Genomic DNA, 27116 nt, shown 5'->3' with positions numbered 1-27116 from the left:
CATCTATCAGCTTGAAGGCTGAAAAACTGTAAAGAATACTCCAGTATCATTGCTTTTTAAACACTTATTTTTATAGACTCTTGTGATACACAATGCAGCATTTAAAATTCTTTCTTCTACTTTCTATGTTTGCATTTTCTTCAAGAACTCAATCTGCCTTCTCTGTCTGATAATGAATATGAGTCAGTCAATGGCCCCGTCACAGTAAAAGAGTTAAAGATAGAACTGAATAGGTCCCCCACTGTTGGATATGATTAATACTCGTATTAATCGGGTGCAATGGACAAAAGTCATACCACAGGTTCGCCAAATACAAACTGAACTTAATGAGGTAATTACACACCTCTCCCATTTGAATGGGTGTGTTAAAGTACTTGCTACTTTATTAGAGGTACACCGAATGAAGGTGATCCACACTGATTAAATCAATTTTATTAAAACATGTTAATCTATCACACATCATTTTGTGGGAGAGGGTGAATATTCCTGCTTGTTAGACTGGGACAATATTGGTACAGATAGTACAGACTGGCTGGAGAATACGATTCATCATTATGATAAAGCACTTATAGACAAATTTTCAGTGTTCAGCACAGGAAATAGTTATTCTCTGTGTATAGGGATCAACTAGAGTTGACCCCTTTTAACAATACTATTCTTTCTCTTCCTCAAAACACTGGATCAGAAAATCAGAGAATATCATTGTATGCTGATAATACCCTTCTTTGTGTAGGTAGTGCAGTTTCCTCTATACCACATGTTTCCACTTTTGAGTTGTTCCGCTTATTATGTGGATATAAAATCAAATGGACAGCAATTAAAAGCATTCTGCCCTCCCGTATACCAGGATCTTCACGTTGACGTGTCCTCTTGTACGTCATCCACTATAACACAAAATTGTCAAGGTAAATACAGACACATTTAAAACCTAATGTAATTTCCCACACTAACTCAACGCTTTTATATCAATATTTAAAATGGACATACTCACTTGGGTCGATATTTACTCTTTTATGATCCCTTTTGCTTCTTCTGGCTATTTCCAAATTTTAGTATGCACTTCTAGTTCTCTCTCTTGGTTTGATTATACTCCTTCCTCTTGGAGATGAATAATATGGAATATTTTGCTGCCTCACAGATTGCAGGACCTAGTAATTAAATTTGGGAGATGTAATTAAATTTATTTTGCTACTTGCTATACTGGTAACAAAAAAAAGTGCATGCAGATCTTAAAGGGCACAACCATTTGCCGTTTTCTAAATTCCAAATGCAATATGTTTTCTTTGTTGTTTCTGCAGTACAGTTATGGGGAGGTAATGTTTGAGTTTGAAAGAAAGGTCTCTGTGTTTAATGGAATTTTGAGATTTACAAGCAGAATGTAATCTACCGTGATAATCTTTTTTTCTATCGCAAATTAGGATTAATCATGTGGGCATGCAATGTCCCATCAGGATCAGCACTCCCTACAACCCATCTTAAAAATTATTAGCCTCAATCAGATCAATGCTAGGACAAAGTGTGAAAAACTTTGTGTGGACTTCAGCACTCCACCTACTTTGTGTGTGTTCATGTGCATGAAGGTTGCGGATGGAAATGGGGGAGGTCAAGTAAAGACATCAATATAATTATTAGGATTATACATTGGGGGAACCACAAATGTCTAACTTTCCAATTAGTCTCTACTGTAATTAAAAAGAGAAATGTTTTAAGAGCTGAAACGGTGCCCTTACTGTACATCTGTTCCCAGTAAATATGTCATTGATTTTTCTTGCAGTGAATCTTAATCCTTTATTTGCTTATATCACATGCTGGCAAGAAGATTGCTGATGCTACACTGTCCTACATTTTTAAATCCTCCTCCCATTACAAATGATTTAAAGAAGGGATAATGAAGGAAAAGAGAAGTCTATGTAAATATGACAAACACAGATAAGTTCTTATGTCACATAAAAAGTTTAGGTTTGCACCATAAACTCATGGGACTTGCACTCTACCTGAGCGAGGAGATGGACCGTTTGGGACAGTAAGCAATAAAAACTGGTTTTGAGCACAGGCTGAATAAATGCCCTCATTTCCTTCATTTGGGGACAATTGTTTTCAGACTGGCTATGCACTGAGTTGCCCCGAGGGAGGGTGCATCCTCTCTCCTAGCTGATCATGCTTCCCCCCCTATCTGCTTTGTTTCGTGCCCCACTTATCACCCTGCTTTACATATCACAGTGCTGGTAACAGCTTCTTTGGGAGCAGAATGTAAAAGCAGCCGGCCTTGTTTTCTAAATACTCTGTCTGGGGCTCAAAAAAAAAAAAAATGCACAAACAAATCCTCATTTTGATATCCCCTCTGTGCTGATTAATTATTTAGGTTGCTTAAGGTGAGATGTGCTTTTTTTCCACGGCTCACTGTAGTGACTGGCTACTGAGCTTTCTTTGGCATGTTGTTGATCGTGTGTTGTTTCTCTGCGTGCAGGTGATTAGGAAGGGTGAGGTGAGCTGCTGCTGGATTTGCACCACATGCAAGGATAACGAATATGTCCAGGATGAATTTACCTGCAAGGCGTGTGAGCTGGGATGGTGGCCGGATGATGACCTGGCAGGTAGGAGAAACAAAAACAGAAACTGTGTTTGTTTTTATTACATTGTTCATCCACACTCCTTGTCCATTACCCCTGAAACGATTCACACTTATTATTTTGCCCATTTCATGTATTTACCCTTAGCTCAACTACAGTACTTTTAGTGGGGCTGACTCCCCTGTTCTCTCAATAGTCATCTTCCCCCACCGTAAGGCTATTCACACAGCACCTCAGTGGTCTAACAACACCTTTTTCACCATGCAAGTCCTATGCCCTTGCTTTCTTCATTTTCTCAAACCTTAACACCACTCCCTCAAAAAAATGCTGCTGCTCATTTCCTTCCTCTCTGCTCTTGTTGTGACCCAGTGCTTGTTCTGACAGCGATTTATAAGTTGAGAGGAGCCCTCAATTCCCAGGTGTAAAATCCTATTACTGCCATGAGAGGCTTGAGGATACATTTCAGCAGTCTGTCAAGAAAGAAAAGTTTCCTTCAGTCTCATTACATTTGAAAAATACTAATAGAGAGAGGTAATATGCTATTCACAGAACAAGGGTCTACAGTTGTGAATGTGTATTTTGAAAATATGCAGCAGAAGAGTAAATTTCATTTTTCAAATATTCAAAGGTCTTCCCAGAGCTTAGAAACACAAATAAGCGATTTGAGGATTGTGTTAGATAAGTGAATGCAGATACATTTCATCTTTGCCACCCGTGTCTGTTTGCATGCAGAAGGGCAAATTCATCTGCAAGCTGAGCTGGGTGTGTGGCCAAAAGAAAACAAGCAACAGTTCTCTGTCCCCACTTCCCCCTGCATTTAAATGAAACCCTGCTATAAGAGCTGGTTTACACCTTGATATGCTCATTACTACCTTTCTGATTAGAATCCCCAGAGGAAGACAATTTGGTTTATTTTAAAATTTCATATGTCTTATGATTTGGCATATTAGGATTTAGCATGCAGACCAGAACTGGGTTCCTCTGTGAAGTCACTATAATGCTATTAGCAGAAGCATGTAATTTATGGAGTGTTAAGCTGGGGAAGTCTAGGGATGTCATTTTTCTCCAATTAAGCTCTCCAGACTTCTTCTCTGTGTTGGATGACGAGTATGCAGGGCATCATGACAGAAGAGAAATAGAGCTTTGGGGTGTGTAGGATGAAAAATGCAAATGAGTTCCTGTCAGTGCCATAGCGCAAATGTTGGGGGCACATGTATGGGCAGCTATAGGTGTACAAGGAACTACATAAATAAGAAAAAACACATCTATTGATATGGTCATCAGCAATTAAATATTGTCAAATACATTTAGGACAGTCTAAGAAATCCAGAATCTAAAAATTTCAAACCTTTTTTCCAGCATGTTGTTATTGCTGTGTGAGGCTTTGGCTCTGAGGTTATACAACATTATTTCCAACACAGATTTTTCGTTCTCTTTATACCTTGAACATAACACAAAGACTTACCAAAAGAGGTATTTAACATATATCAAGGTTATTAAACTTTTCTGATGCTGCTGAAAGTTCATTTTTATTATCATATATAAAATGATGTCATCATGTCAAATTATACTACTGAGTGTAGTTTAATACTGTAAGTGTTAAAATAAAATTCCTAAAACTAAAATGTATATTTAAAAAATTGCCTTACCAGTGAAATCTATTTTGAGTGTACAACCACTAACCGTTACCCAAAAAGACTGAATGCAACAATTAAAATACTGCAGTATGTATGTATATATATATATATATATATATATATATATTATATAAACACTTTATGCTATTTTTAAATAAAAAACAGGTTTTAATTGATTTGCAAATCTTTGAATTGTTGAAAATTACGGGAAGTTTAAGCCTCAGATGACACATGAGTTAACCTTGACTTATTATTATACTTTTTTCTATTACATTTTTTTGTGTTACTTCCTAGTTCTTTTATTTATTGTATTCTATTAACACTTCAAGGCAAGGCAAAGACCCTACAATAATATGTGCATGTGAAAAGCACTAAAATCAGGCCATTGTCAACACTCTGATTTGCTTTGCCCACTCTTTCATTCTCCTTGACTAACTGCTTCCCACCATGTTTTAATGCACCTTTCATTCAGTAAAACTAACCGCAAAACGAATAAAGAAATTGACCGAACACTGTTTCCTCTACTGTTTCCAGGTTGCCAGCCCCTGCCTTTGAAGTATCTTGACTGGGCAGATGTGGAATCTATAGTTGCTGTGGTTTTCTCCTGCGTGGGCATCCTGGTCACCTCCTTTGTTACCTTTGTGTTCATCCAGTACCGTGATACACCTGTGGTTAAATCCTCCAGCAGAGAACTCTGTTACATCATCTTGGCAGGCATTTTCCTAGGCTACATCTGTCCATTCACATTAATCGCCCGTCCCACAGTGGCCTCCTGCTATTTGCAGCGGCTCCTAGTGGGCCTTTCATCTGCCATGTGCTACTCTGCCCTGGTGACCAAAACTAACCGCATTGCACGCATTCTGGCTGGCAGCAAGAAAAAGATCTGCACCAGGAAACCCCGTTTCATGAGTGCCTGGGCCCAAGTGATCATTGCCTTTATGCTTATTAGTGTGCAGCTAACTCTGGAGATTACACTCATCATTCTAGAGCCCCCCGAGCCCATCAAGTCATACCCCAGCATACGTGAGGTCTACCTCATCTGTAACACCAGCAACTTAGGCATGGTAGCACCGCTGGGCTACAATGGCCTCCTAATCATGAGCTGCACATACTATGCCTTCAAGACGCGGAACGTGCCCGCCAATTTTAATGAGGCTAAATACATTGCCTTTACAATGTACACTACCTGCATCATCTGGTTGGCCTTCGTGCCAATCTACTTTGGCTCTAATTACAAGATCATAACCACATCCTTCTCCGTCAGCCTGAGTGTAACAGTGGCACTGGGCTGCATGTTCACACCCAAGATGTACATAATCATCGCCAAACCAGAGAGGAACGTCCGAAGCGCCTTCACCACATCTGACGTGGTGCGAATGCACGTCGGAGATGGGAAGTCTGCGGCTCAGTCAACAAGCAACAGCTTCCTGAATATGTTCCGCCGGAAGAAGCCCGTATCAGGCAATGCCAAGTGAGTAACCTTTTGTGCTTTTTCATCTTTCTGTTTGGATTTCTTTTCTGGGGTCACTGGTTAGAGACCAAAAAGGTGACTAAACTCTCAAATTGGAAAAAAAAATCATATCAAGCTATCACTTTTTTATGATGTGTTTGCATGTCAGTGGTCTGTTTTCATCTTTCCAGTACCCCAATGAGTGTTTGTATTTATGTAGTAAAAACTGGTTTTTAGGCACATCCCCCTCCCCCTGAGAATGAAATATCATCAGCGAAATTTAACAGGAAAGTCAAGATGGGACATTTGCTGTTATTGATTTAAAGCTGAAAGGCCATTCAAATGTGTCAGGGATAATGAAAGTAGAGATTTCATGTGGCGATTCTAGATGTAAGACTTGCATATAACTTTTTTGAGATCCACAGCAGTGGCACATGGACAAGTGACTAAAGTAAGGAGCGGGGCAGAGAAGGAGAGTGATCCCAATATGTTTAAGTGTTGTCTCTTACCCTTGCTATGCAGCCTATCTAATCTTCTAACCCTTCAACCTTCTATACTGAGGAGCGCACTGTCAAGTGTCAAGGCTGGCAAATGTTTTGGAGTCATTCAACCTCTTTCTTGGAGAGCTGCACTGCCAGTTTGTCTATTTTATAATACAGCCTGGGGAATAATTAAAGTATCCACCATTCAGATAATCACAGCAACAAGACAGCTGAAAAGTGTTAAAGCTGAAATCAATTTTTTCTACAAACTTTTTCCCCAATACACTATGACAAGTTGGTTGTTAAAAAAAATCTTTAGGTCAAAAAGATGTGCTGAAAGTAATTGTTTTTTTAATGATTGGTTCTCATCTTTTGGATCATTTGTTGCCAACCTGCCTGGATTCTAGTCCTCATTTAAAGACATCATTTGATAGTGTGATCCTGGCACTCCTGAGCTGGCAGTGGCAAAAATATTTTTGACCATGCAGCCCTCCAAGAGGGTGATCTGCCACCCTGCTGCTTTCGGTTTATCCTGAATTAACCTCACATTTAACTTTTCTCAGCATGAACACCCTCCCCTCACCACCTCCCCGACTAATCACATTAGAGCCAGTCCTAGCTCATTCTCCGCTAATTACTGTGTCGTCATCAGGCCAGTCCGGGCAAAACCCGAAATACTTTGCAAATGCATGCACCCCTCTTTAACAATAAAATTAGACAGTCAGGAAGAAGACAAAAATAAATGAGATGGATGGCTCTTAAATCTGTTATTTCAATGTCTGACAAAAATGTATGATCATAATGCTGTCTGCAGCACATTATGAATCACTGTTTGTGAGGCTGATAAATGTGACGCTCTTCAGAGGTCATGAGTGAACACTTTAGCCAAGCTCTTAATGTCAAGTCATGTACTTCAAAAGTATTTTAACATGCAATGAAATGTTGAAATGCTGCTGCTCTGTTGTCTTACGTTGCTGCTATGTTGATGTTGTTTTTCTGCCTTCACCTCCTGGTTTCCTGTGATAGTAACTTGGGTTTTTATCTCGTTCATAGTTCTAATGGCAAGTCTGTGTCATGGTCTGAATCAGGTCCAAGACACCCTCCGAGGGGGGGGAATGTGTGGCACAGACTGTCTGTGCATGTGAGGAAACAGGAAGCCGGCTTGAATCAGACGGCGGTCATCAGGCCCCTAACTAACACCCCCGACCCCCACAGCTGTGAGCCCTCCACCTGCAACACTGGCGCCGGCTCCCAAGATCCCCCCCCAGAACCACCTGGCACTAAACCTCTGTACAACCTGACGGAGGAAGACGACGAGGGCGACGCGCAGCGCCCCCTTTGGACTCCAACTAGCACTGATCGGATGCGAGGGCGGGAGTCTGATTTGGATGAGCCGGCTTCTCTTTTGCCCTCCCACTTGACAGGCCACACCACAGATCGCTTGCACAGGGATGTGGTGGACACGCACAGCTCCCATGCACCTGCACTGAATGACCGCACTGCCAAGGAGGCAATGCCTGCCAACGAGCCTTTGAGCTTGACACCCTCTCACCTTCCTTCAGCTCCACAACGTGGGGCATTTGCTGAAGAGGGGCTTGAGGATGAGGAACTGGACCTCTTACACAGCTACATTTATGACGCCAAGGAGGAAGGGGAAAGGGAGGATGGGGAAGGTGAGGATTTAATTCAAAACAAGGCAACACTGGAGGATTCCCTAGCTCTGTCTCCCCCCTCCCCTTTCAGAGACTCTGTGTATTCAGGGGACTCTGTCACCGGCTCCCCCATCATCGATTCGATGCTCGGTAGCCCCTCGGTCTACACCGCCGACATCCTCCGAGACTACGCACACAGCTCCTCAACACTGTGAGAGCAAAAACCAACGCTGGCACAGCGGCTGTCAGCAGACTTGAGCATCACACAGAGTGCATTACACCAACACACACAGACACACAACACGTGCAACGATACGATTTAACATTTCAAGTTTTTAACATTTGTTTATTTGCTCTGACATTTGCTTGCTTAACTGTATTTATTACTCTGCTGTTATCAGTAAGTGGTTAATCGAAAATACAGGTAGACCACAAATTATCTACGAGTGCTTACATTTCTAAAGGGGCCGTGAGTGCACAAAGCCTTCCTGAAAAATGTAAAACTGGGACGCGTGCCAAAACTAGTCAGCTCTCACGCCAAATTTTTTAATGAATGAAGTAACACGGAGAGTCATAATAGAAGATGTAGCTGTGTTTTTTTTGTTTTTTTGTTTTAATAGAGACAGTGCAATTGTAGAGTCTGCAAAAAAGAAAACACGGCAAGAGAAACACAGTAGTGTTTGTGCAGCGTGCTTATACATCACAGACCAAACTTTCTCTAAAGACTGCAATAGCTTAAGTGCATTTCATGCCAGTTTTGATTAGCTCCGCTCTTCTGCTGCAGCACATGCACAGGTCTGTTCATGTGTATAGCAGTCAAAGCTTCATTCAAGAAAATCAACTTTTCATTGAGTATTCATTAAGTAACTGCACCCTTTCTCTAACCAAACCTCATTGCAGTTTATATATTACAAATTAACAAGAAAAGTGAAGTATGTTGTTTGAGTATTACATTTATGTGCCGCAAGGTGTGCTCATCACAAAAGTAGTATCAATGAACTCAGATCCTGCTGAAGACTTGCGCTGTATGATATGTGACTATGGTTACAATGTGCCAAGCAAAGTTGTTATCGGCCTACAGCCCCCGCTTTCTGTTTTATTTATTTATTTATTTTTATGATGTAGCTGGTAAACAGGTAAGTAGGGTGATTGTAGATGATGGCAATGCTGTTTATTTCGTTTACACTAAACCATAACCTTGAGAATTTTTACGCGCGTGGGAAATGACAACAGAAAAAGATTTTGCTTTCCATGCTGTGTGGATATTTCCCACATTTTCTGAGTTTGCTGTGTCATTGTAATGGAAAAACACAGTAAGTTGTACAAGTTATCAAAGTTTGTAATACTGTTAAGCCATCTCTTGTTTTTCACGCAGGTGGTATGTTTGTAATACTAATAAATGTTTCTATATTTAGAATGTCAACAGAAAAACAAAGTTTATACATTTTGCAACTGTCCTCGGATACTCGTCAAAAAGCAGTGTGTTTGTTTTTTTGGGGTAAATTTTAAGTTGAGCCAGTTGTATCCTCTTGAACACATTTGGTTGTAAAAGTAACCAATGATTGATTGCTTCTTGTAACGAGATGATACATGTTTCAATTTTGTTTAAATCTTGCATTATAAAGTTAAGTAATTTAATTGAGGTTAAGTTTCTTAGTTCTTTTATCTATAAGAATGCAAATAATTTCAAAGTACGAGACTACACAGTACATAGTGCAATTGTATTGTATTTCCAAATGTTTTTAGTCTATTATAGTGTAAGTTGTTAAATAATCTTAACCAGTGTAAAATATATCAGGTGCCACCTGAAAAACACTGTCAAATCTAGAACGAAATAGGCCTTTATGTTTTGGGTGAGCTGAACATGAAAGATGCTGTAAAATAAAAACAAAACTTATATTAAAAGGACTGATTACTGCCTATATTAGCTGAAAAAACCAAACAAACTAAAACTAAAGTTATATTAGTGAGTCAAACATATATCCTGACCCCCCAAACTGATTCTTTAAAATGTTCCAATCTGGCCTGCCTGCAAAATGTGAAAACTGTAGGGAAAGAGGGCATGCATTTTGGACCTCATAATTGGACCACATAATGCACTGTGTTGCAAGATATTAATAATTGCATCAAGAAAATGGTTGTTCAAATTGGCCAAAGATTTCAATTGTCATCACTTTTATAAACCTCTTATTGACTGCCCTTTCATATCACACAAATAAGATGTTTGAGCCAATGTGTCATAAGTTATATTATATGGTAAGTTACATGATATATTAGGCATGCAGTCTGCTTTTACAAACACTTGTCGTTCTAAAGAGCTCTCTTGTTTGACTTTGGTACTGTAATAGGATGCTATCAATCCAACAAGTCTGTTAAATTTCATTCTCCCTAGATGCCAGGGGCATGTCTAGATGGGGGTCATGGGGTGGCACCATACCCCCATTGATATTTTCTTGAATACTTTACTGAACTTCAGGTTTAATATACTTGTACTTAATGTAAGTATTTCTGTGTTATCATTTTCCCTGCTTATATGCCACTATATTTTAGATGCAAATGTTATATCTTTAGTTTTTTATTTTTTGAAGATAATTTCTATTATTAAGCCTATAGGTCAAGCAAACAAAAAAATATGGAAGAAATTAAATACATCAACAGCTGGAACATACATCAATGGACCAGTAATTGTGATATATAGTTATTGTAGTAGTTTGGGCTAAACACATTCAGAAATTCTAATCCGATTCTATATAATGTGTACCCTTACTTTAGGTTTTTTTTTTTTTCAAAAATATATTTTGATTATGAAACGAGTGCACTATTAAGTTGCTTGAATAGGATGATAACTTTCACTTGTGTAAAAATCCTACATCCAACATAATTTTCTGACCTGTACCACCACATTTAAAAAACCTGGGATCATGCCTGCTCCTCTGGCATTAACATCAGCACAAAACTGTGCACTGGGAGCTTCATGGTATGGGTTTCTACAGCCTAGTATCTCCTGTAGGTGTAAACTGTACGTTTTTTCCATGTAGTTAAAGTGGAAAAACCGAGATCTTTTTTTTTTTTTTTTTTTTTTAAGATTTCTATGTCTATTAACTTGATTTGAAATGGAATATCCTTGAACTTCTTTACATCAAAAGAAAACAAGAATTTTGAGGTGTTTTATGAGCTATTGTGCAATGGTTTTATTATTTTGGCTCAACTGAGATAGTTTGGGATGTGCAGAGCACCTTTACTAGAGAGCCATGTTTTTCAAATTAGAGGTTTGGTTCCATTGAGGATTCCTGAGGATTTTTTTTTCACTGTTTGTTTTGTTCTTTCACTTAGATGTGCTAAAAATGACCCCCGCCCCGGCAATTTCCTGAATTTAGCACGCAAAATATTTTATTTTATTTTTTAATTTTTTAAAAAAAGGTGTCTTCGAATACGAAACCAGAAACCACGATTTTCGCACGAAAAGCTTTATGTACTCGCACTAGAGGGAGAAGCATACTGTATCAAGATTTGCATTTCCGCCTGAGTCCTGTGACTTATCAGGTGGTTGTTGAGCGTCAGGAGGAGGAGGAGGGGGAGGAGGAGTAAAAAGGAGAATTAGAAAGTTGGGGGGAAACTCGAGTACTTTCTATTGCATCTGGTCTTCAGCTGTAACACCGGCCTAGTCCTCCGTCGCTCCTCGCAGGACATCTATATGAGCGAGAAAGCAGAGGTTGCCTGAGTTTTGAGAACAGCTGTCAGTCTCAGCATGGCCGGGGGCTCGGTGTCCGAGTGCAAGGAGTACTTGTTTAAAGTGCTGGTGATCGGAGAACTAGGTGTGGGCAAGACCAGCATCATCAAACGCTACGTTCACCAACTTTTCTCGCAACACTACAGGGCGACGATCGGGGTCGACTTTGCACTCAAAGTTATCAACTGGGACAGCAAAACGCTGGTCCGGTTACAGCTGTGGGACATCGCAGGTAAGGACACGCTCGCTGACGTCATTATAATTACGTTTCAATAATGGATCCGGTGTTTTTGGAGCCACGGGATACCAAATCTAACTTTTCTGTGCGTCACGTGTCACATTGGGGAAGTTTCACTTGAGCACGCCACATCGAGACTTCAGAGATATGTTTTATCAGAAAATGATTTAAGATGATAATAACACTCAACCAGAAATGCAGATTTTATTTATCTATTTTGCAAAGAGTAATTTTTTAAACCCGCAGATGGCCACGAATTCAACGGCGCATGGTGGGAATTTCCAGTACAAAAGACCAGTTGATCACGTCTGCTGTTCTCTTGCCCACTTTATGATCACAGCAGCTCATAATTGTCAGTGGAATGTAGGTCACGTTGTTATTATCGACTAAGCCCCGCCTCGCTAAACTCGCCGTCATATTGTGGTGTAATTCTCACCACGGCTTACAAGTATCTTTTGTTAAACTGGTCACGATATCCTATCACTGTTACCGTCCTGTGATTCAAACGGCCTGGCTCTGTTTCCGAGAAGATTTCAGTAAACTTAAGTAACTTGGCACACAGGCCAACCTGTGCATTCCAGCAGCTTGAGTAAGCAAGCTGAGAGGAATCAGAGCAGTGTAAATACAAGTTTCCTGCATGCAGGCGGCACTGCTCAGACTCCCAGTGTTTGTCATCTCCAGGCACAGAAATATCACACTGTAAACAAGAGTCTGAGAATGACGCGCTTGAGAGGACAGGTGAGAGAGAGGAAGTGAGCAAAGATGAGGAGTGAGCAAAAAAGACCGACCTTCAAAACGCAAGCAGGAGCCAGGCTGACAGACACGGTCTACGCTGCTCTTCAGTCAGAGGGAGTGAGGGTGTGATGTGACGTGGGTGAGGGGTCTCTGCACTGTCCCATTAGCCTCTATCTTTTCATGTTTGATCCCAGTGCCAAAAATCCATCTGACATTGGGGCTTTTGAAATTCAGAACTGTGCTGACTGCGTTGCAACTCCCAGCTCTAATTTGTGATGGTTATCTTTGTGTTGAACATAATGCGATTTTGTGACTTAAGGGCCATTAGGAGTGTGTCCTCGTGGAAGTCGTTGTGGAAGTGTCAAATTTTAGGGCATATTTTAGAAATTTGACAGTATTTATAAAAGGCAAAGTATAAACTGAGGCAGTTAGAAAATGGAGAAAAAAAATTGTCTCTTTTTTTATCAGTAGTGAAACAATCATGATCATGAATCATGAACATATATTACACTTTTCAAAAATGGCAAAGTGAATAGGAATGCAGTTATTTTGTGTGTTTTCTTTTCTTTATTCAAATGAATTGACTATTTATTGGGAAAAAATAAATACTTGATTTAAAAAACTGTCCAAAGAATGCGACAAAATTAGGTTTTCTTAGATTTTAACCCCAAATGATCATCATAAAGGTTTGAAAAAGCAAACAAATACTTAACAGCCTGAGCCGCTGTTGCCTGAGAAATTATTTCAGTATCCATCAAAGTGGCAAATTGTGTTCCTGACATTTTTAAGCTAGATAAGATTGCAGCTTTTGGCCTTTCTGACAGGCTTGTTGCTAAAATGCAGTTTCAAAGTTTGTTTGTTTTTTAAGGTTAATCAGAGAGCTTTTAAAGACCAGAATAAGGTGAGCTCTATAAAGTAGTCTAAAGAGACAAAAATTCCATGTGCTGTGGGTAAAGCAGAGGATTTTCAATGAGAAAAGTCTATATGCCATTCTTGAATAGTGGAAGGAGGTTTGAAGTGGGGCAAATTCTGGGCGTAAGTGTTTCTACTACTATTCTGATAGTCTTGGATAAAAAAGGTTGTTGGCTTCTCGTCTAACTGTGTTTTTACTGTTGTTGTCAGTCTGAAGTTAGATGCAATGGGTTAAAGCCATTGTGGTTTGATTACAGATGTTTAAAGAAGTGAAAAACAGGACTTATATAACCTATACCTCAAAGGAATTTTTGGTCACTGTGTTTGTTCCTCATCTTGGTTCTTGGTTCACAGCCTGCCGTACCGCTTTGGTGCTTAAGTGCTGGATTAGTATCACATTGTTGGATTAGTACAGTTATAGTGAACAATAAGACAAAACTATAATCATAATTTTAGAGACCAAACATGGTTTCAAGGGTTTTAAAAATCTTTGTTTGGTTATTATATAAATTTTTCATGATTAAAAAAACAAAACAAAAACAATCCTCGCCTCTAGATATGTTCTATTCTTACTTTTTGGCGGGGTTGAGCAGGTCCTTCCTCTCCCTCAATCAAACAAAGCTCATATGCTGAGACAGATCAGGACAGATGGTTAGAAGACTGCTGTTTTTATTTTATTTATTCCATCGCTTACAGCAGTGACAGAAAGGGGGCGAAGATTTGGGTGTCGGGGGGGAGTCGTCACAACAACTTGCATGTCTGTCACAGAGTGAGTGGCAGTGCGGGCTCAAGTTCCCCACCATCACTTTAGCCCTGGCAGCACAAGCTCAGTGTGCAGGGGCATCTGTGACTGAGCGCCAGGAAGTGCCGACAGCACTTGATTAGAGGATCTGCGAGGGTAAATAAAAGCCTGACACACACACACACACACACACACACACACACACACACACACACACACACACACACACACACACACTTTGATATGCTGATATCATTAATTAAGACAGGGGAATATGCTAGCATAGATTAGGGAAGGTGTGTGGATCTGGATGGTCTCACCAGGTAGGACGACTCGGTTATTAAACTGCATTATTCACACCTACATCAAGGCCTGCCTTGAGGACACTTTGAGGATAAAATAAGTAACGACACGTGGGTGTAAAAGCTAAAAGCTCGAGGTGTAGTTGCCAAGTCATTAAGACCATTAATGAATGGCCATTAAGCCATTTAATGTACAGAAAAGGAGGAGGAATAATCATCTTGGCAACACTGAAAGCAACTTCAGAGCTTCTTTGTCTTTTACCGACCTCACTAGTGATTACAGTCTAGGAGGAATAACAGTAATCAGAGGACTGTACAACATCGGGGAAGTCAGTGTGAAGCATGCAGGTTTCCCACCCCTTTTCCACTCACAATTGCTACTCTCTCCTGGATTTATTCAAGCCAGTGGACACAATGATTACCACTATGGCATAGAGTGAAAAGGCCTGCACCTTTTGGGCTCAAACATTGAAGTGATGAACGGTTTCACATTAATGGGATGCAGTGACTCCTATTGCAGTCCAAACCTTTTGTCCCATTAGGATCCCTCATTTCACCTGAACTTTTTATACCTCAATGATAAACTTCTCTTTATCTCATAGCGCTGCCGCTTTCTAACAGGGTTTGAAAAAGTAGACGCTACCCAGGACGAGGTTTCCAACACAGGTAAACTAAGGAAGAATGAGAAGGAGAAGTCAAATTTTTAATTACTTTTGCAAAAATACCCCAAAACTGAAGTGTTCTGTACAAAGCAACCACTCTGTGATAAGAGGCTCTTATCTATTTGTTTGCACAAGAGCCAAAAAGGCTGGCGAGGAGATGATTTGATGCCAAATGTTTATGTTATCAGTAATCTGAAGAAACAGTCACTCATTTCGATTACAAATAACAAGAAAACAGGGAAAATAAATCAGTTTTCCGTTACTAGAAGGGATTTTTTTCAGTCGCCCATTGTGTTTGATTTGACACTCTAAAAATTTAATGGTATGACATTAAGCATATTGAGAAAAACATATACCCGTGATTAAAATATGTAATGTTCTCAAACATTTACACAACTGATTCATTTGCTATCAAAACAGTTGCTGATTAATTTTCTGTCAGTAGTCTGAAAGATTCATCTTCTTGCTGTTTGTGCTCTACTCGTAAACGACCGAATGAAGCCAAATCACTGCCAAGCAATTTAGCTCCTTTTGCCAAGTATGACAGTGCATACTAAATGTGACACTGAGACGTTTTCAAACACACAGTGTGGCAAGCAGCGCAGCCATCGACGGAAATGGAAGCGAAGGCAGAAAACACAATGTACCGGTAGGTGCGAAATGAAAGGAAATACCAAATGTAAGTGTCTTTGTAAGGTGTTGGACAACCTCAAGGTGCCAGAACAGCTTTGGTGGTTTTCGGCATATATTCACACATCTGAAGTCTAAACTCTCTTGGACAAGCTGAGCACCATTCTTCCAGTTCTCTCATTTGGTGATGATGAAGAGCAGTGCCTCACACCTAAAGCTTTTCGTTTCCAATTGGGCGTCCAGATGCAAATCCTGTAATGTGTAATTCACCTCTATTTTCACACTCTTTGCCGCTCTGCTTTCGGACATCTGGATTTGTTGTTGTTTGCCCAGGTTTTCCTTTAATATGCCACTTATCTGTTTGTATATAACGGGAATAAATCTGATGCTTGTCATCAAATGTATATCTTAAGTAGATCATCAGTCCTGAGATTGATTAAGGATTCAGTCACCTGGGCCTAGAGGCCAGTCATTGACACCCAGGCAACCGCTGGTTGATAGGGAACAGTGCGTGCTCTGGGACCAGAGAAAGACTTCCTAACCACTTGCCAAGTGGAAGTGACTTAATTTGTGACGTACAACACAAATGGAAACAAAGACCATTAACCTTCAAAGTATAAAATGAGCCTTTTGAAGTATTTGGTTGCAGCAGTAAGGAACAACTTTTACCCAAAATGTGAAAGTTCTCTGTTTCCAGCACTTTTTCAAGTTTCACGAAAACTCGTAGACTAAACTCGGGCAAGTCAGTGTCTTTTATTCAGACTACAGGGAACTGTGCTAATGTGCTAACAACCAAAGGAATCACAAGGAGATTTTTAATACAGCACCCTCTTTGTAACCAGTCCCCTTTGGCGTTGTGTCAGGAAGGTCATCCGACACAAGACTGACGTAACTCCCCAATTAGTCAGGAAATACACATTTTTCCTCAGTGACCAGAGGTTGCCGTATTACCTCATAAGTTACCTGATTTAACTCTATACACCGTCTGCTCTCTTAACACTCTAGTGGTAGAGTGGTTGTGTTCTTTTGGCTGTTATCAGCAGTTGTAGTAGTAATAGTAGTAGTAGTTACTGACATTTTGGTCACTTTTTGGTGTATTCTTACCACCAACAATAGAGGTTAAGACCAAGAAACCTCTCTCTACCCGTTCTAGAAAGTTGCACAGATTCCCACAGGACTGTCAGCGGCAGAAGCACTGTAATTATGAATTAAATTTCTAAATTAAGGTGCACACAAAAACCTCTTAGCACAAAGTGAGGAGGGAGAAAAGGCTGTGGATTTTCCCTCAGTTCAGACTGTTCAGCGGTAAAGGCTGTAGTAAGCTGTAGTAAGTCATGTCTCACATGCTGCTCTGAGGAATTTGAACGTGCCAGTCATGTGTTACGCTCTTTTGAAACTCATGCTGAAGACTACCTTCGTGACTGGGCCCGATGTTGCTACTTTAGTGTTGATGGGGGGAGTGTGTGGGGAAGTTTTGCAGCCAGTTGCTTCCTAACAGCAGACGCTGACTGCTGCTGTTGTTACTGCCATGTCTGGCTTGGACAGTTTCTATGGTAACCCACCCACAGGATAGCAATATCTACGAACGTAGAGGAAACTAGGGTTGCTAGGGCTTTGGATAATGATGAGACTTCGCTTTATTTCAGTCTCTACCACACAGCAAACAGAGATGATACAGTGAATCTAACTAAACCATTTCAATTTCATCAAGTACTTCTGTAACTGAAAATTTATGAAGATTTCATAAGCAGAGTGTCTAACTGCACTTGAGGTCATGCACCCGTGTTTATCAGTGTGGTCGACTGAATTAGACCAACCCTGTTTAAAGCCCTTGAAATTCAACAAAGTTTGTTTTCTCTCTGGGTAGATTTAGTTTTCCACTTCTTTAGTTTTCGATGCTGTTGCCTAATATTGTGCTTTTAATGCAGAAGCACACACCTTTGTACTTTCTTGATATCTCATGCTCCTCTGTGGCATGCTCTGAGTAAATACACAATTCTTGCTCAGTCCATTCCCATGTTTTTCTGCTGATTGGGTTAGGAGCATATGACACTCATTACTGCTTTTAATGTAATTAAATTTGTTCTTTTTTTTTTAATAGTAAAATGTCCTTGAAAATTGCTTTTACAGGAAAGAAAAGCAGCTTGATAGATGGATCTCAGATAGAAAATGTGTAGTCTGTATCCACTTAGAATTTTATTTCCTATGAAAATCCATACAATGAAAACTTTTTTTTAAGCTGTAAATGCGTTTTGAAGCAGAATAATTTAAAAGAACTGTAACACCACAAAGGCCAGGCATCACAGGATTTGCATTTAACTTAAGGTTAGTGACTTTTAGTGGTTCCACAGTGTAGTGGTTTACACATTGTGGAAAGAAAAGATGGGAAAGATCCTGGAAGGAGACACAAACCTCTTGAATCGTGAAGGGCATCTGATGTAGAAATCTGCCAAATCAAATATGTGGAGCAGCTGAAACTACCTAAGGTTACCTAAGGTCAGTGACTCACGTGGGAAAAACCACAGCAACTTGGGAATGCTCTGAAAAGCAAACAAAAAAAACCAAACAAACCCTTAGATGATCGTATAGCAGCCAGGTATGTGGAGCAACCAGACAGCAGTTGGAGTATCTGAAAGGTTAGTGAGTGATATGTGGAAACCTCGGGAATACCCGAAAAACTTCTAATCCAGTTTTTGACAGTTCAGCAACTTATTGCTTATTGTGCAACGTTTTTTCCTCCCAAATTCGAGGTAGAATCATAAAACATAAATTCTTCAGGACAGTGTTACAATTCTCGCCAGCAAGCAGGCACAAAGAATGTTTTCAGGAATTTTTTTCCAGATCTTGTCTCCTTTTTGGACTTTTTGGAGAAGATTGGATTTATTTTAAATATGCTGTTGTTATACTGTTCCCTAATCAAAAAAATCTTTTTAATTTACTAATCTGAATAAAACATGCTCTACTATATTTTAAATCAACTAATACAAATGAGAATATTTGTAAATATCAAAATTAATCAGTGGTCAGCATTGTTCTGTCACTCCATTTGGGCAAAATCATATGTCGTCCTATAATACCTTGCAATGAATAAAAAGAAAAGAGGCCTTAATAATTATTAAGACAGTACTTCCATCTATATTCTGCCCTTGCCTTCGCTATCCTGGATGTATGAGCTTTACAAGGCTTGGAAATGAAAGCCTTATTTCAGTCTATCGGCTCTTTATCCCACTGTGTCGTGTCTCTGGTGAATTCACCTGGGGTTATATCAGCTAAAATTAGACTCTCAATTATGAGCAATTACCGTCAGGCCTGTGGGCCCCACAGTGTATTCACTCTCTTGCTCACACCCGCACTGCGCCACGCCACTCCAGTTTATTGCGTGACTGGGTAAGTACAGTAAAGTGAAAGTGCGCTGGGTAAAGCTTTGCTCGCACTTCCTCAATCTTATTTTTGCTTCATTATTTGTTTGTGACTCAATAATAGTAAAGACTGCAAATGATCTAACATGCTGGATACTTCAAACTTTCCCTGGAGCAGTGTAGCATAAATATGTGCTAAATCCATCACATGTTATCTCAAGCTTATCGTGGCCTGCTGTAATTGCAGACACTTGATCTAAATATGATAAACGAGCAGGTGCTTTAAAGGCTTCATTTGTGGTAATATGCTAAGTAACTATACCTCTGGGGGTGACCCAATATTTGAATAGTTAGTTAAGCATAGCATATGGACTAAAATGTCCTCAGCAGTACCAGCAGCAGTCCTAATCATGTGATTACAAAGGCAAGTTCAAACTGGGTGCTGTTGTAAATTTGTCCCCATTAGAGAATTAAAAGACCCGTGTTTTTATTACACGCAAGGGCATTTAAGAGCCAAGACCTCTTAGTGGAGCTGATGTTGTCTTACAACTAGGAACCATATGCAAGAGAGCATATGTCCGAGAAACTGTTCACATAGAGATAAGATGGATATGATTTAAAAAGTAGAAAAGCAAACATCCTTATCTAAGTTTTGACGCTAAAGTGCTTTTGTTATATCTGGTAAATTTAAACCACTGGCTCTTGACAGGAAAAAGATTAAATCTGTGGAGGAATCTCCAAAGCTGTATGTCTAAAAAGGGAGCTCATGCTTGTGCTCAGTCCTACTAGCTACTAGTGGTTTTAGGTTAGCGCAGTACTGACACACTGCACTGAAATATTTAGACTGCCCCATTTAATGAGTGGGAGCTAAAGCCTTGTAACATTATAAAAAAGTGTAATCGAGTAACCTAATAAGTCAAATATATGCATATATAAATTGACAGAGTAAGTGTTATTTTGAATGCGATGTAGTGATGCTGGTATTTAACTCATCTCTGCTGTATTGCTCTGCTGAACAAGGATACTTGCCTGCTGAAACATCAGTGGCTTCCATGCATAAACAATTCAAATAGAGCTGTGTCCTACTTTCATTTCTTTTATTGTTGCCAACAATTGTCTGATCCTACTAACAACCCAGCACCTGATACAGTTCACTGCAATTAATGAAGAAAACTCATACACGAAAACCCATTGAAGCAAAAGCCTATAACAAAGACCATGTGACCTTGATTTTGATACAAACTGTTACAACGTAACTTCGGATTAGCAGGTGACCTACTCGACCTCCTAAGTTACAGCCACCCCAATTTTGTGCACTCCTTATTTTATTATAATTATTAATATTATAGTTGGTATATTCCTGGCCTATCGGGACTGTCCAGAGATATGAAGTATCACAAGTTCCAAAGCTGTTGCTACTGCTACCTTCTGGAGGTTGCTTTGCTTACAAGCTTGCAGTATTTAAAAAAAATGGGTGCCCTTCATCCATCACTTGCATCAAAGTATCAACTGCTTGACTTCCCAACAAAGACCATAAAGATGAACCATTAATGATGTGGCAACCCCTTAATTCTTACAGAGACATTTTGGGAAAGTAATTAAGACCTAAGGTTATGTAGTTCCTAAGAAAGTTTTGGTATTTCAGCTGCCTGATAAATCTGCACACTATGGATGTGTAACACTTGCATGTTCCCTGGAAAAAGCCTTTTCCTTTGTACACCTTTGGAGATGTGGTTTAAAAACATTTTAGAGTGAACAAGTGCATTGCATATGCTGAACTCCCTGCACACCTGAACTAAAGTGAAATAACACAGGAAGGTTAAAGCATGTAATTCAGTTCCTAGTATTATTTACTTACCCCCAGGGAATATTTCCTCTTTAAAGTTTCATTTTAAACGTGCAAATAAGAAAATGGAAGTACTCAAGTACTGAGGTTTCAGTTATAATTACAGTTATTCTATGAAACTGTAAGCATTTCCATGATGTTTTGACATCTAAAAAGCATCTACTGCACTCAGTATAAAACCTGTATTCTTAATAGTTAGTTGATTTAAGTATCCATATGTAACAAAACCAAAAGAAGCAGTTGGTCTTCACTGGTTGTAAAACTCTTAATGAACTGGGGTGAAAAACTGCCTTAAAGTGATCCAGATTGAAAGTGACACACCTTATACTGCTGGTAATTTCCCTTGCTTTGGCTTGGTGAAATATCACCTCAGATTTTCTTAGAGAATGACTTCAGAGAATAGGCTTATTATAGTGGCAGATTACTCCTCTCATTCATAGTGTGTGTGGATTAAACCCGTGGCAAATGAGAAAAATAGGTCAAATAGTAACCATCTCTATCCTCGTCATTTTTGGCCACATTTAGAGGGGAAATTATTTCATTTCTCACCAAGTTGTTACAAATTGGAGTAAGAAATGACAAGTCCGAGTACTAAATATTTATTTCTTCAGATACTGTTTGCCGTTCATTTCAGGTGAATTATCACATGTCTTTGCAGGGTCCACAGGTCCACGATTTTTTTATTTTATTTTTTTTCCTCTCTCACAAACTCCAAATCATATTATTTATCTTTTAGGTGCTTTTAGCTGTTTTGTAAAAACTCTGCATTTACCGCTGCATTCTTTTCCCACCCCTCAGGTCAAGAGCGATTTGGGAACATGACACGGGTGTACTACAAAGAAGCCGTGGGGGCATTTGTGGTGTTCGATGTAACAAGGGGCTCCACATTTGACGCCGTGTCTAAGTGGAAGCATGACCTAGACAGTAAGGTGAAGCTGGCTAACGGCAACCCCATCCCCTCAGTGCTGCTCGCCAATAAATGTGACCAGAAGAAAGAGAACTCCAACAACACAGCTCTAATGGACAATTTCTGCAAAGAAACTGGCTTTCTGGGCTGGTTTGAAACCTCGGCTAAGGTGAGAAACTGCCAGTGGACAAAAGCCGTTTAATTTCATATGCATTCCTCTTTAGAGCTGACTGACGCTCTTCTTTTTAAACTTGTGTCCTCTCATATTTATTCTGCACTTTAAAACATCCTACAGCAGCATGAAATGAAAAGTTAAGGCAGGCTGAAATATTTCCTTTAAAGTCAACCGAGTCATTGTTAAACATGATTAGTGCTGGATTCAAATCACATTTTACACGTGAATGTGACTTGTGTTCAATAACAGCTTTGTGCTCAGTGCTCATGTAGCAAAGTCAGAATAAAAGGAGATACTTATTCTTTTACTGAACAGATTTTTAAACCATTGTTGGCAGACAGGAAATCCTCAAAAGTTAATCCAAAGAGAAGTGAGACATCTTCTGTGTGGCGTAATCACATTAGGTTGACTGTAGTTATTGTGAAATTGTTACATGTTCTTGTTTTTTTTAGTCAGAAGCCCATTCAGCAGTTGTTCATCTTAGCATTTTTGATTCAGAATTCAGTGTTACATATGGAGGCTTGTAAGTAATTTGCATTAGATTAATGCTGCAATCTGTTTAATGACTTAAAAATTACCAAATACATCGGAATAATGAAATTTCTTTTCAAAAAGACAATCATCAATCCAGCTGTCTTTGGCATGCATGCATGCACAGTATCCGGTGAAAAATTTGTTGGACAGCTGGTGTGATAAGGTATCACATGACAGTGATGGATGTTACAGCCCAGAGTTGCAAGGATTAGAGGGATAAAGGTTTGAAAGATAATGTTTTGTAGTGTTTCTTCTCAACTTGTGCCATGATGTCACTGGTTTGCTATTACTATCTTGAGGTTGCTGCCCTCTTGCACTTGCTTTGTAAGCTAATTCTCTTCTCTCTCTTCCACACACTTTAATTTAAAGGTCCCAAATCCTACTGCTTGGAGATATATTAATGTTAATGTTGTTTGTTCTCTACGCCTTTTTAAGGGACTGTTATCCACGTAGAAAGAAGGGAAATTCAGATACGCTCATACTTTACAAAGTTTAGAAAAATCGTATAACTCTTTGAGAGTGGATTGGAAATAGGGCCTTTAAAAGATAAATTAATCATTAATCAACCGAATCATTACTGGTAATGAATTAACTTATAAAATGTTCCGATAGGTATAATATTTCCATCTGAAATAAAGTGTAGTGCTAAACTTGGTTGTGCTAAAAGTTCTGTGCCTCAGTTGTTAGTACATGTTGTAGAACTTTGTTTTGTGATCATGAATATTCTATATTTTAAGACGCCAGGGAGACCTCTGTTTTTTTTCTCCCTCAGTGAGCCTCTTCCTTCTTGGACACTTCAAAATGACAAGCCGATAAACCGGGAAATGCCTACAGTCACGCACATGTACATTTCAAATAACAAACATCCATTATGTTTCCATGTTGTGGAATGCTTTGATGACTCTGGAATCAGCTGTTCCCATTTAGCTCATTCTAAATAACTGTTGTTCCTGGAGCTGTGCTACGTACTGAGTCATGTGACGTGTCTATGTGGGCGTGTGATGAGTGCAGAGCCAGTTCCTTTCTGTGGGTTAATGTTTTGTGTGCCTGTCACACTTGCACTAAACTCAACCCACAACAACCTGCGACTGGGATTCTGTTAATAAGTGCCAAACTTACATGCTGATTCAAATGACGAAGAGCATATTTTCCCTAAGACAGTACAAGGGGAAAATGCAAAGTCACGGTGAACTATGAGCTATAATGTCGTCAACAACCACATGCCATTACAATTTATTAAAAGAAATTACTTTAACACTAGCTTGATAGAGCTAGCATACCAGTAAGTACTGCTTTTAGCTCAGTAGTCTTTAATAGAGTAAATACTACAAACCAATTTATTTCATTATATTTTAAATCTTTATTTTATTTCTGTTTGCCTTTATTTGAGGTGCCCAGGCCTTTTTTGTAAACATCTTTGCTACTGTAGAGTCTGAGCAAAATCCATAAATATTCATTACCTCTTCAACCCATGCTATGACAGCTTTTGGGCCATAGTGTGAAGGACAAAGGCAAACAGTGATTTTTAGCCTGTCTCTGCTGGTCCCACTTTTGCCTTCTGTTACTCAGCTAAACAGGCTGGTTCACATAAAGGGCTTTCGTGAACTTCTGAAACTGCTCTGAGGACCATAGTGCAGGCCAAGGCAGAGGAAATTTCCAGTCTCCATACATACTGTGCTGTAAATGACTTTTTGTTTTAATTTTTTTTTTATCACCTCTCTAATATATGCTTTGACCTTTTTATAGGACAACATCAATGTGGATGAAGCTGCTCGATTCCTGGTAGAGAACATCTTGGCTAACGACAAAGGTTTGCCATATGAGGAGAGCAATGGAGACCGGATCAAACTGGACCAGGAGACTGTGGCTGCTGAGAGCAAGTCAGGCTGCTGCTAACACTCAATCCATTCACATTAGCCTGCCTTTGGCACCCATCCAGCCTGTGGCTTCTGCTCTCTATTGCAGCCTTGGAGAGGAATATATTTTTTGGGGTTGTTGTTTTTTTTTGTTTTTTTTTTGTGAGTCTTCAAAGCTCCAGGAACTTCTCTCTTCACTGATGCCCATTTGACCTCTGTATCCGTAGTTTTTACACAGATACATTTTATTTAGATTTGCCTTAACTGCTCCCCTTCTTGTATCTACACGACTCTTTTCTGGATCTTCGGTGCTGTCTTCATGTTACGGTGCATTTCACCACCACCAACAAACCTCGCCTCACTCACTCACCCCTTGTTGTTCTGACAGCCTCTGAAGGCTCGAGACTGTATCACACTGAAGAAGGGTTCAATCTAAGCAAAAGGCTGAGAAACCCAAGCTCTAAAATAACCTGTAGCCTTTCAAAGTCTGTGTGTTTTCTTTGCTGTACTTTCTCTCAGCGTCCTTCTGTTTATTTTAGTCACCCAGCAACAAAAAAGTGTCTCAGAACCAACGCAGGTGGACTTTAATGGCCCTTAATTTTTCATCTTACAGCAGCAAACCATGTTTGTGTCTGTAGCTTTTCTCTTTTTTAGAGTACCGTGTAAAAAAGCAAGTAAATGGGCATCTTAGTTAAGTATTATCTTATTACAAATGTGTTGTCTTAATGCCATATTTTCTCTAAAAGTGCCTTAGTTGATTCATATTTTAATGAGGCAATGGATCGCGCATTTACTTTACACAGAAGTATACAGTCGGACAATGAAGTATTTCAGTAATAAGAGTAATAATAAAAACTTTAATGATTGTACTAAATGAGACAATAGGAAACCTTTCTTTGATTGTCTCTCCACTGGTATGATAGTATGTTCATGTATGTTTCAGTATGCATTTTTAAATTGTGTTAGATTATGTATTGTATAACTTTGGAATTTGTGAAAAGCAAAAACAGACTACAGGGACTACACTCAGTCGTCTTTTTGGATGCTAATCTGTTGAACTGTTCAGATGAAATGCAAAGGATTTTTTTTTTTAAACACGTTTACATGTAGAAATACTTAAAAAAACAAACAAAAAAACTCAAGACCAAAACTAGAATAAACATTTGAACAGGTTTGTGCTGTCCACTTGTGATTAACTTGTCTGCTCAACTGTATGAATTGATTAAATATGTTTATAGGAACTCTATACATATGTAACAAGAAAACACTGTGACAGTGTACATTACCAATCTTTTATTACCAATCAGTCAATCATGTTGCGTAATCTGCTGGTAGATTGTATGAATTAGTAAACGTATTCCGATCCGTATACCTAACAGATCATAGGAGTATAACTATTCCTTATTATATTAATACCCTGCTTTTTCTGGCATGTAGAAATTCAAGCATGGCTGAGCTGGGATTATTCTCCTAGTAACAAATTTCTTATTAGCATTATGAGCACAAGCTCTAATGCTAATGCTTGTGAGGACTTGGATCTCTTCATAGGAAATTCACACTGCAATTGTTGATCAGAAGTGCTTTATTAACACTAATTTTGAAAACTATATATACCACATTTTAGAAAACACTATACCCATTGTGTTAAACTTACCTTGCAGTAATTCAAAGCACTGACGACTATGTTTGAAGCTGTATTTGTGAAAACTACAGCGTGTGTGTGTGTGTGCAGGGTGCTCCATGTGACTCCTCTCAAGAAACAGTGTGTGATAGTCATCAGACAGGGTTCTCTCACTACTAGAGCTTGTGCTCTTCCACACACCTAGCACGGAGATCTGCCAGCTGTTAAGCCTACAAGTACTAGTGTAACTTTTTTCATTGTTGGTACTCCAGTCTACTTCAGCTTATGAAACTCTGCGGCATATTCTGTAGTTTTTGGTAGTAATGCTTTGAATTTCATTTTATGTTAAGAAATTTTTCTAATATATCAAATATACACCGCTTTCCTGTGGTAGATGGGAAGTAACTTTGCTTAAAATTTAAATATGTCCATCCTTCACTATAGCAACAAGAGACGCAACTGTTCAAGGCCTCTCCCTCCCGCGTTACAGCTCGGTTGCGTAGCAACGCATAAACTTTCAAGAGCAGTTTGACAAAGACAGAGAGACGATGATAAACAAAGGCCGCCTCTAGAGGCTCCTTCTCTTACTATGTGAGTTGCCCGCGTCTTTGCCACAATAATGTCCAAGGCACATCCAAAGAAAAAGGAGTCATCTTCCAGCAAAGTGTCTTTATCCGACCGGCAGACGGAGTGAGTTCAGTGTAATGAAAGGAGAGACATAGTTAGCTTTAGCGTTAGCTACCATTAAGCCACTTAAAGAAGAGGTGTACTTTAGTATTTACAGTATTTCTTTCGCTGTCTGAGGGTAAAAGGGAACTGGTTGGGTTTAAATAATAAATCGTGGAGCTGGTTAACTGTGTTGTTAAAAACTCGCACAGAACAAATGAAGTATGTCATAATTTCAGAGCAGCGTCTCTAGCAGCCACTTCCTCTGAGAGCCTAGGAGGTGTGGGGAAATACAGGGTCCCCATTTGGCCCGAGTGGAATGATGCAGACGTCAACAGGGAGAAATGGGACTCAAACAGAGGTCCTGAGGATGGCAAGCCAACCAGGAGTCCTAGTGCTGTAAATATGAA

The 27116-nt window shown here is 39.4% G+C and overlaps 3 protein-coding genes and 1 long non-coding RNA gene across 6 annotated transcripts in view; 3 read left to right on the top strand and 1 right to left on the bottom strand.

Annotated features, from left to right (window-relative positions):
- The window catches only part of grm1a (glutamate receptor, metabotropic 1a), a 36248-nt gene extending 26557 nt beyond the window's left edge, over nt 1-9691 (top strand). For 2 of the 3 annotated variants that reach the window (XM_063494811.1, XM_063494810.1), the window contains exons 7-9: nt 2468-2594; nt 4742-5678; nt 7193-9691. In XM_063494811.1, coding sequence (XP_063350881.1) covers nt 2468-2594; nt 4742-5678; nt 7193-8006 — 1878 coding nt within the window. In that variant the 3' untranslated portion in view covers nt 8007-9691. The remainder of the gene's footprint in view (nt 1-2467; nt 2595-4741; nt 5679-7192) is intronic. The other variant, XM_063494812.1, reaches the window with a different exon arrangement.
- LOC134642830 (uncharacterized) lies at nt 477-12583 on the bottom strand. Its single transcript, XR_010096326.1, has 4 exons — nt 12548-12583; nt 2548-2587; nt 992-1148; nt 477-884 (listed from the first exon to the last, which is right to left on the bottom strand). It is a non-coding gene; the product is annotated as an uncharacterized LOC134642830 (long non-coding RNA).
- Nucleotides 11382-25585, top strand: rab32a (RAB32a, member RAS oncogene family). Its single transcript, XM_063494813.1, has 3 exons — nt 11382-11753; nt 21746-22023; nt 24310-25585. The coding sequence occupies exons 1-3, from the start codon at nt 11540-11542 to the stop codon at nt 24457-24459; spliced, it is 642 nt and encodes a 213-aa protein (XP_063350883.1). The 5' UTR covers nt 11382-11539; the 3' UTR covers nt 24460-25585.
- A 1074-nt stretch (nt 25586-26659) lies between these two features.
- adgb (androglobin) overlaps nt 26660-27116 on the top strand; it is a 39085-nt gene continuing 38628 nt past the window's right edge. The window contains exons 1-2 of the mRNA XM_063496094.1: nt 26660-26730; nt 26946-27085. Coding sequence (XP_063352164.1) covers nt 26660-26730; nt 26946-27085 — 211 coding nt within the window. The remainder of the gene's footprint in view (nt 26731-26945; nt 27086-27116) is intronic.

This window comes from Pelmatolapia mariae, linkage group LG15 (genome assembly GCF_036321145.2).
Source record: "Pelmatolapia mariae isolate MD_Pm_ZW linkage group LG15, Pm_UMD_F_2, whole genome shotgun sequence".
Taxonomy (NCBI): Eukaryota; Metazoa; Chordata; class Actinopteri; order Cichliformes; family Cichlidae; genus Pelmatolapia; species Pelmatolapia mariae.
Note: the sequence above shows the minus strand (reverse complement) of the source record. Positions and strands in the feature narration are given on the sequence as shown.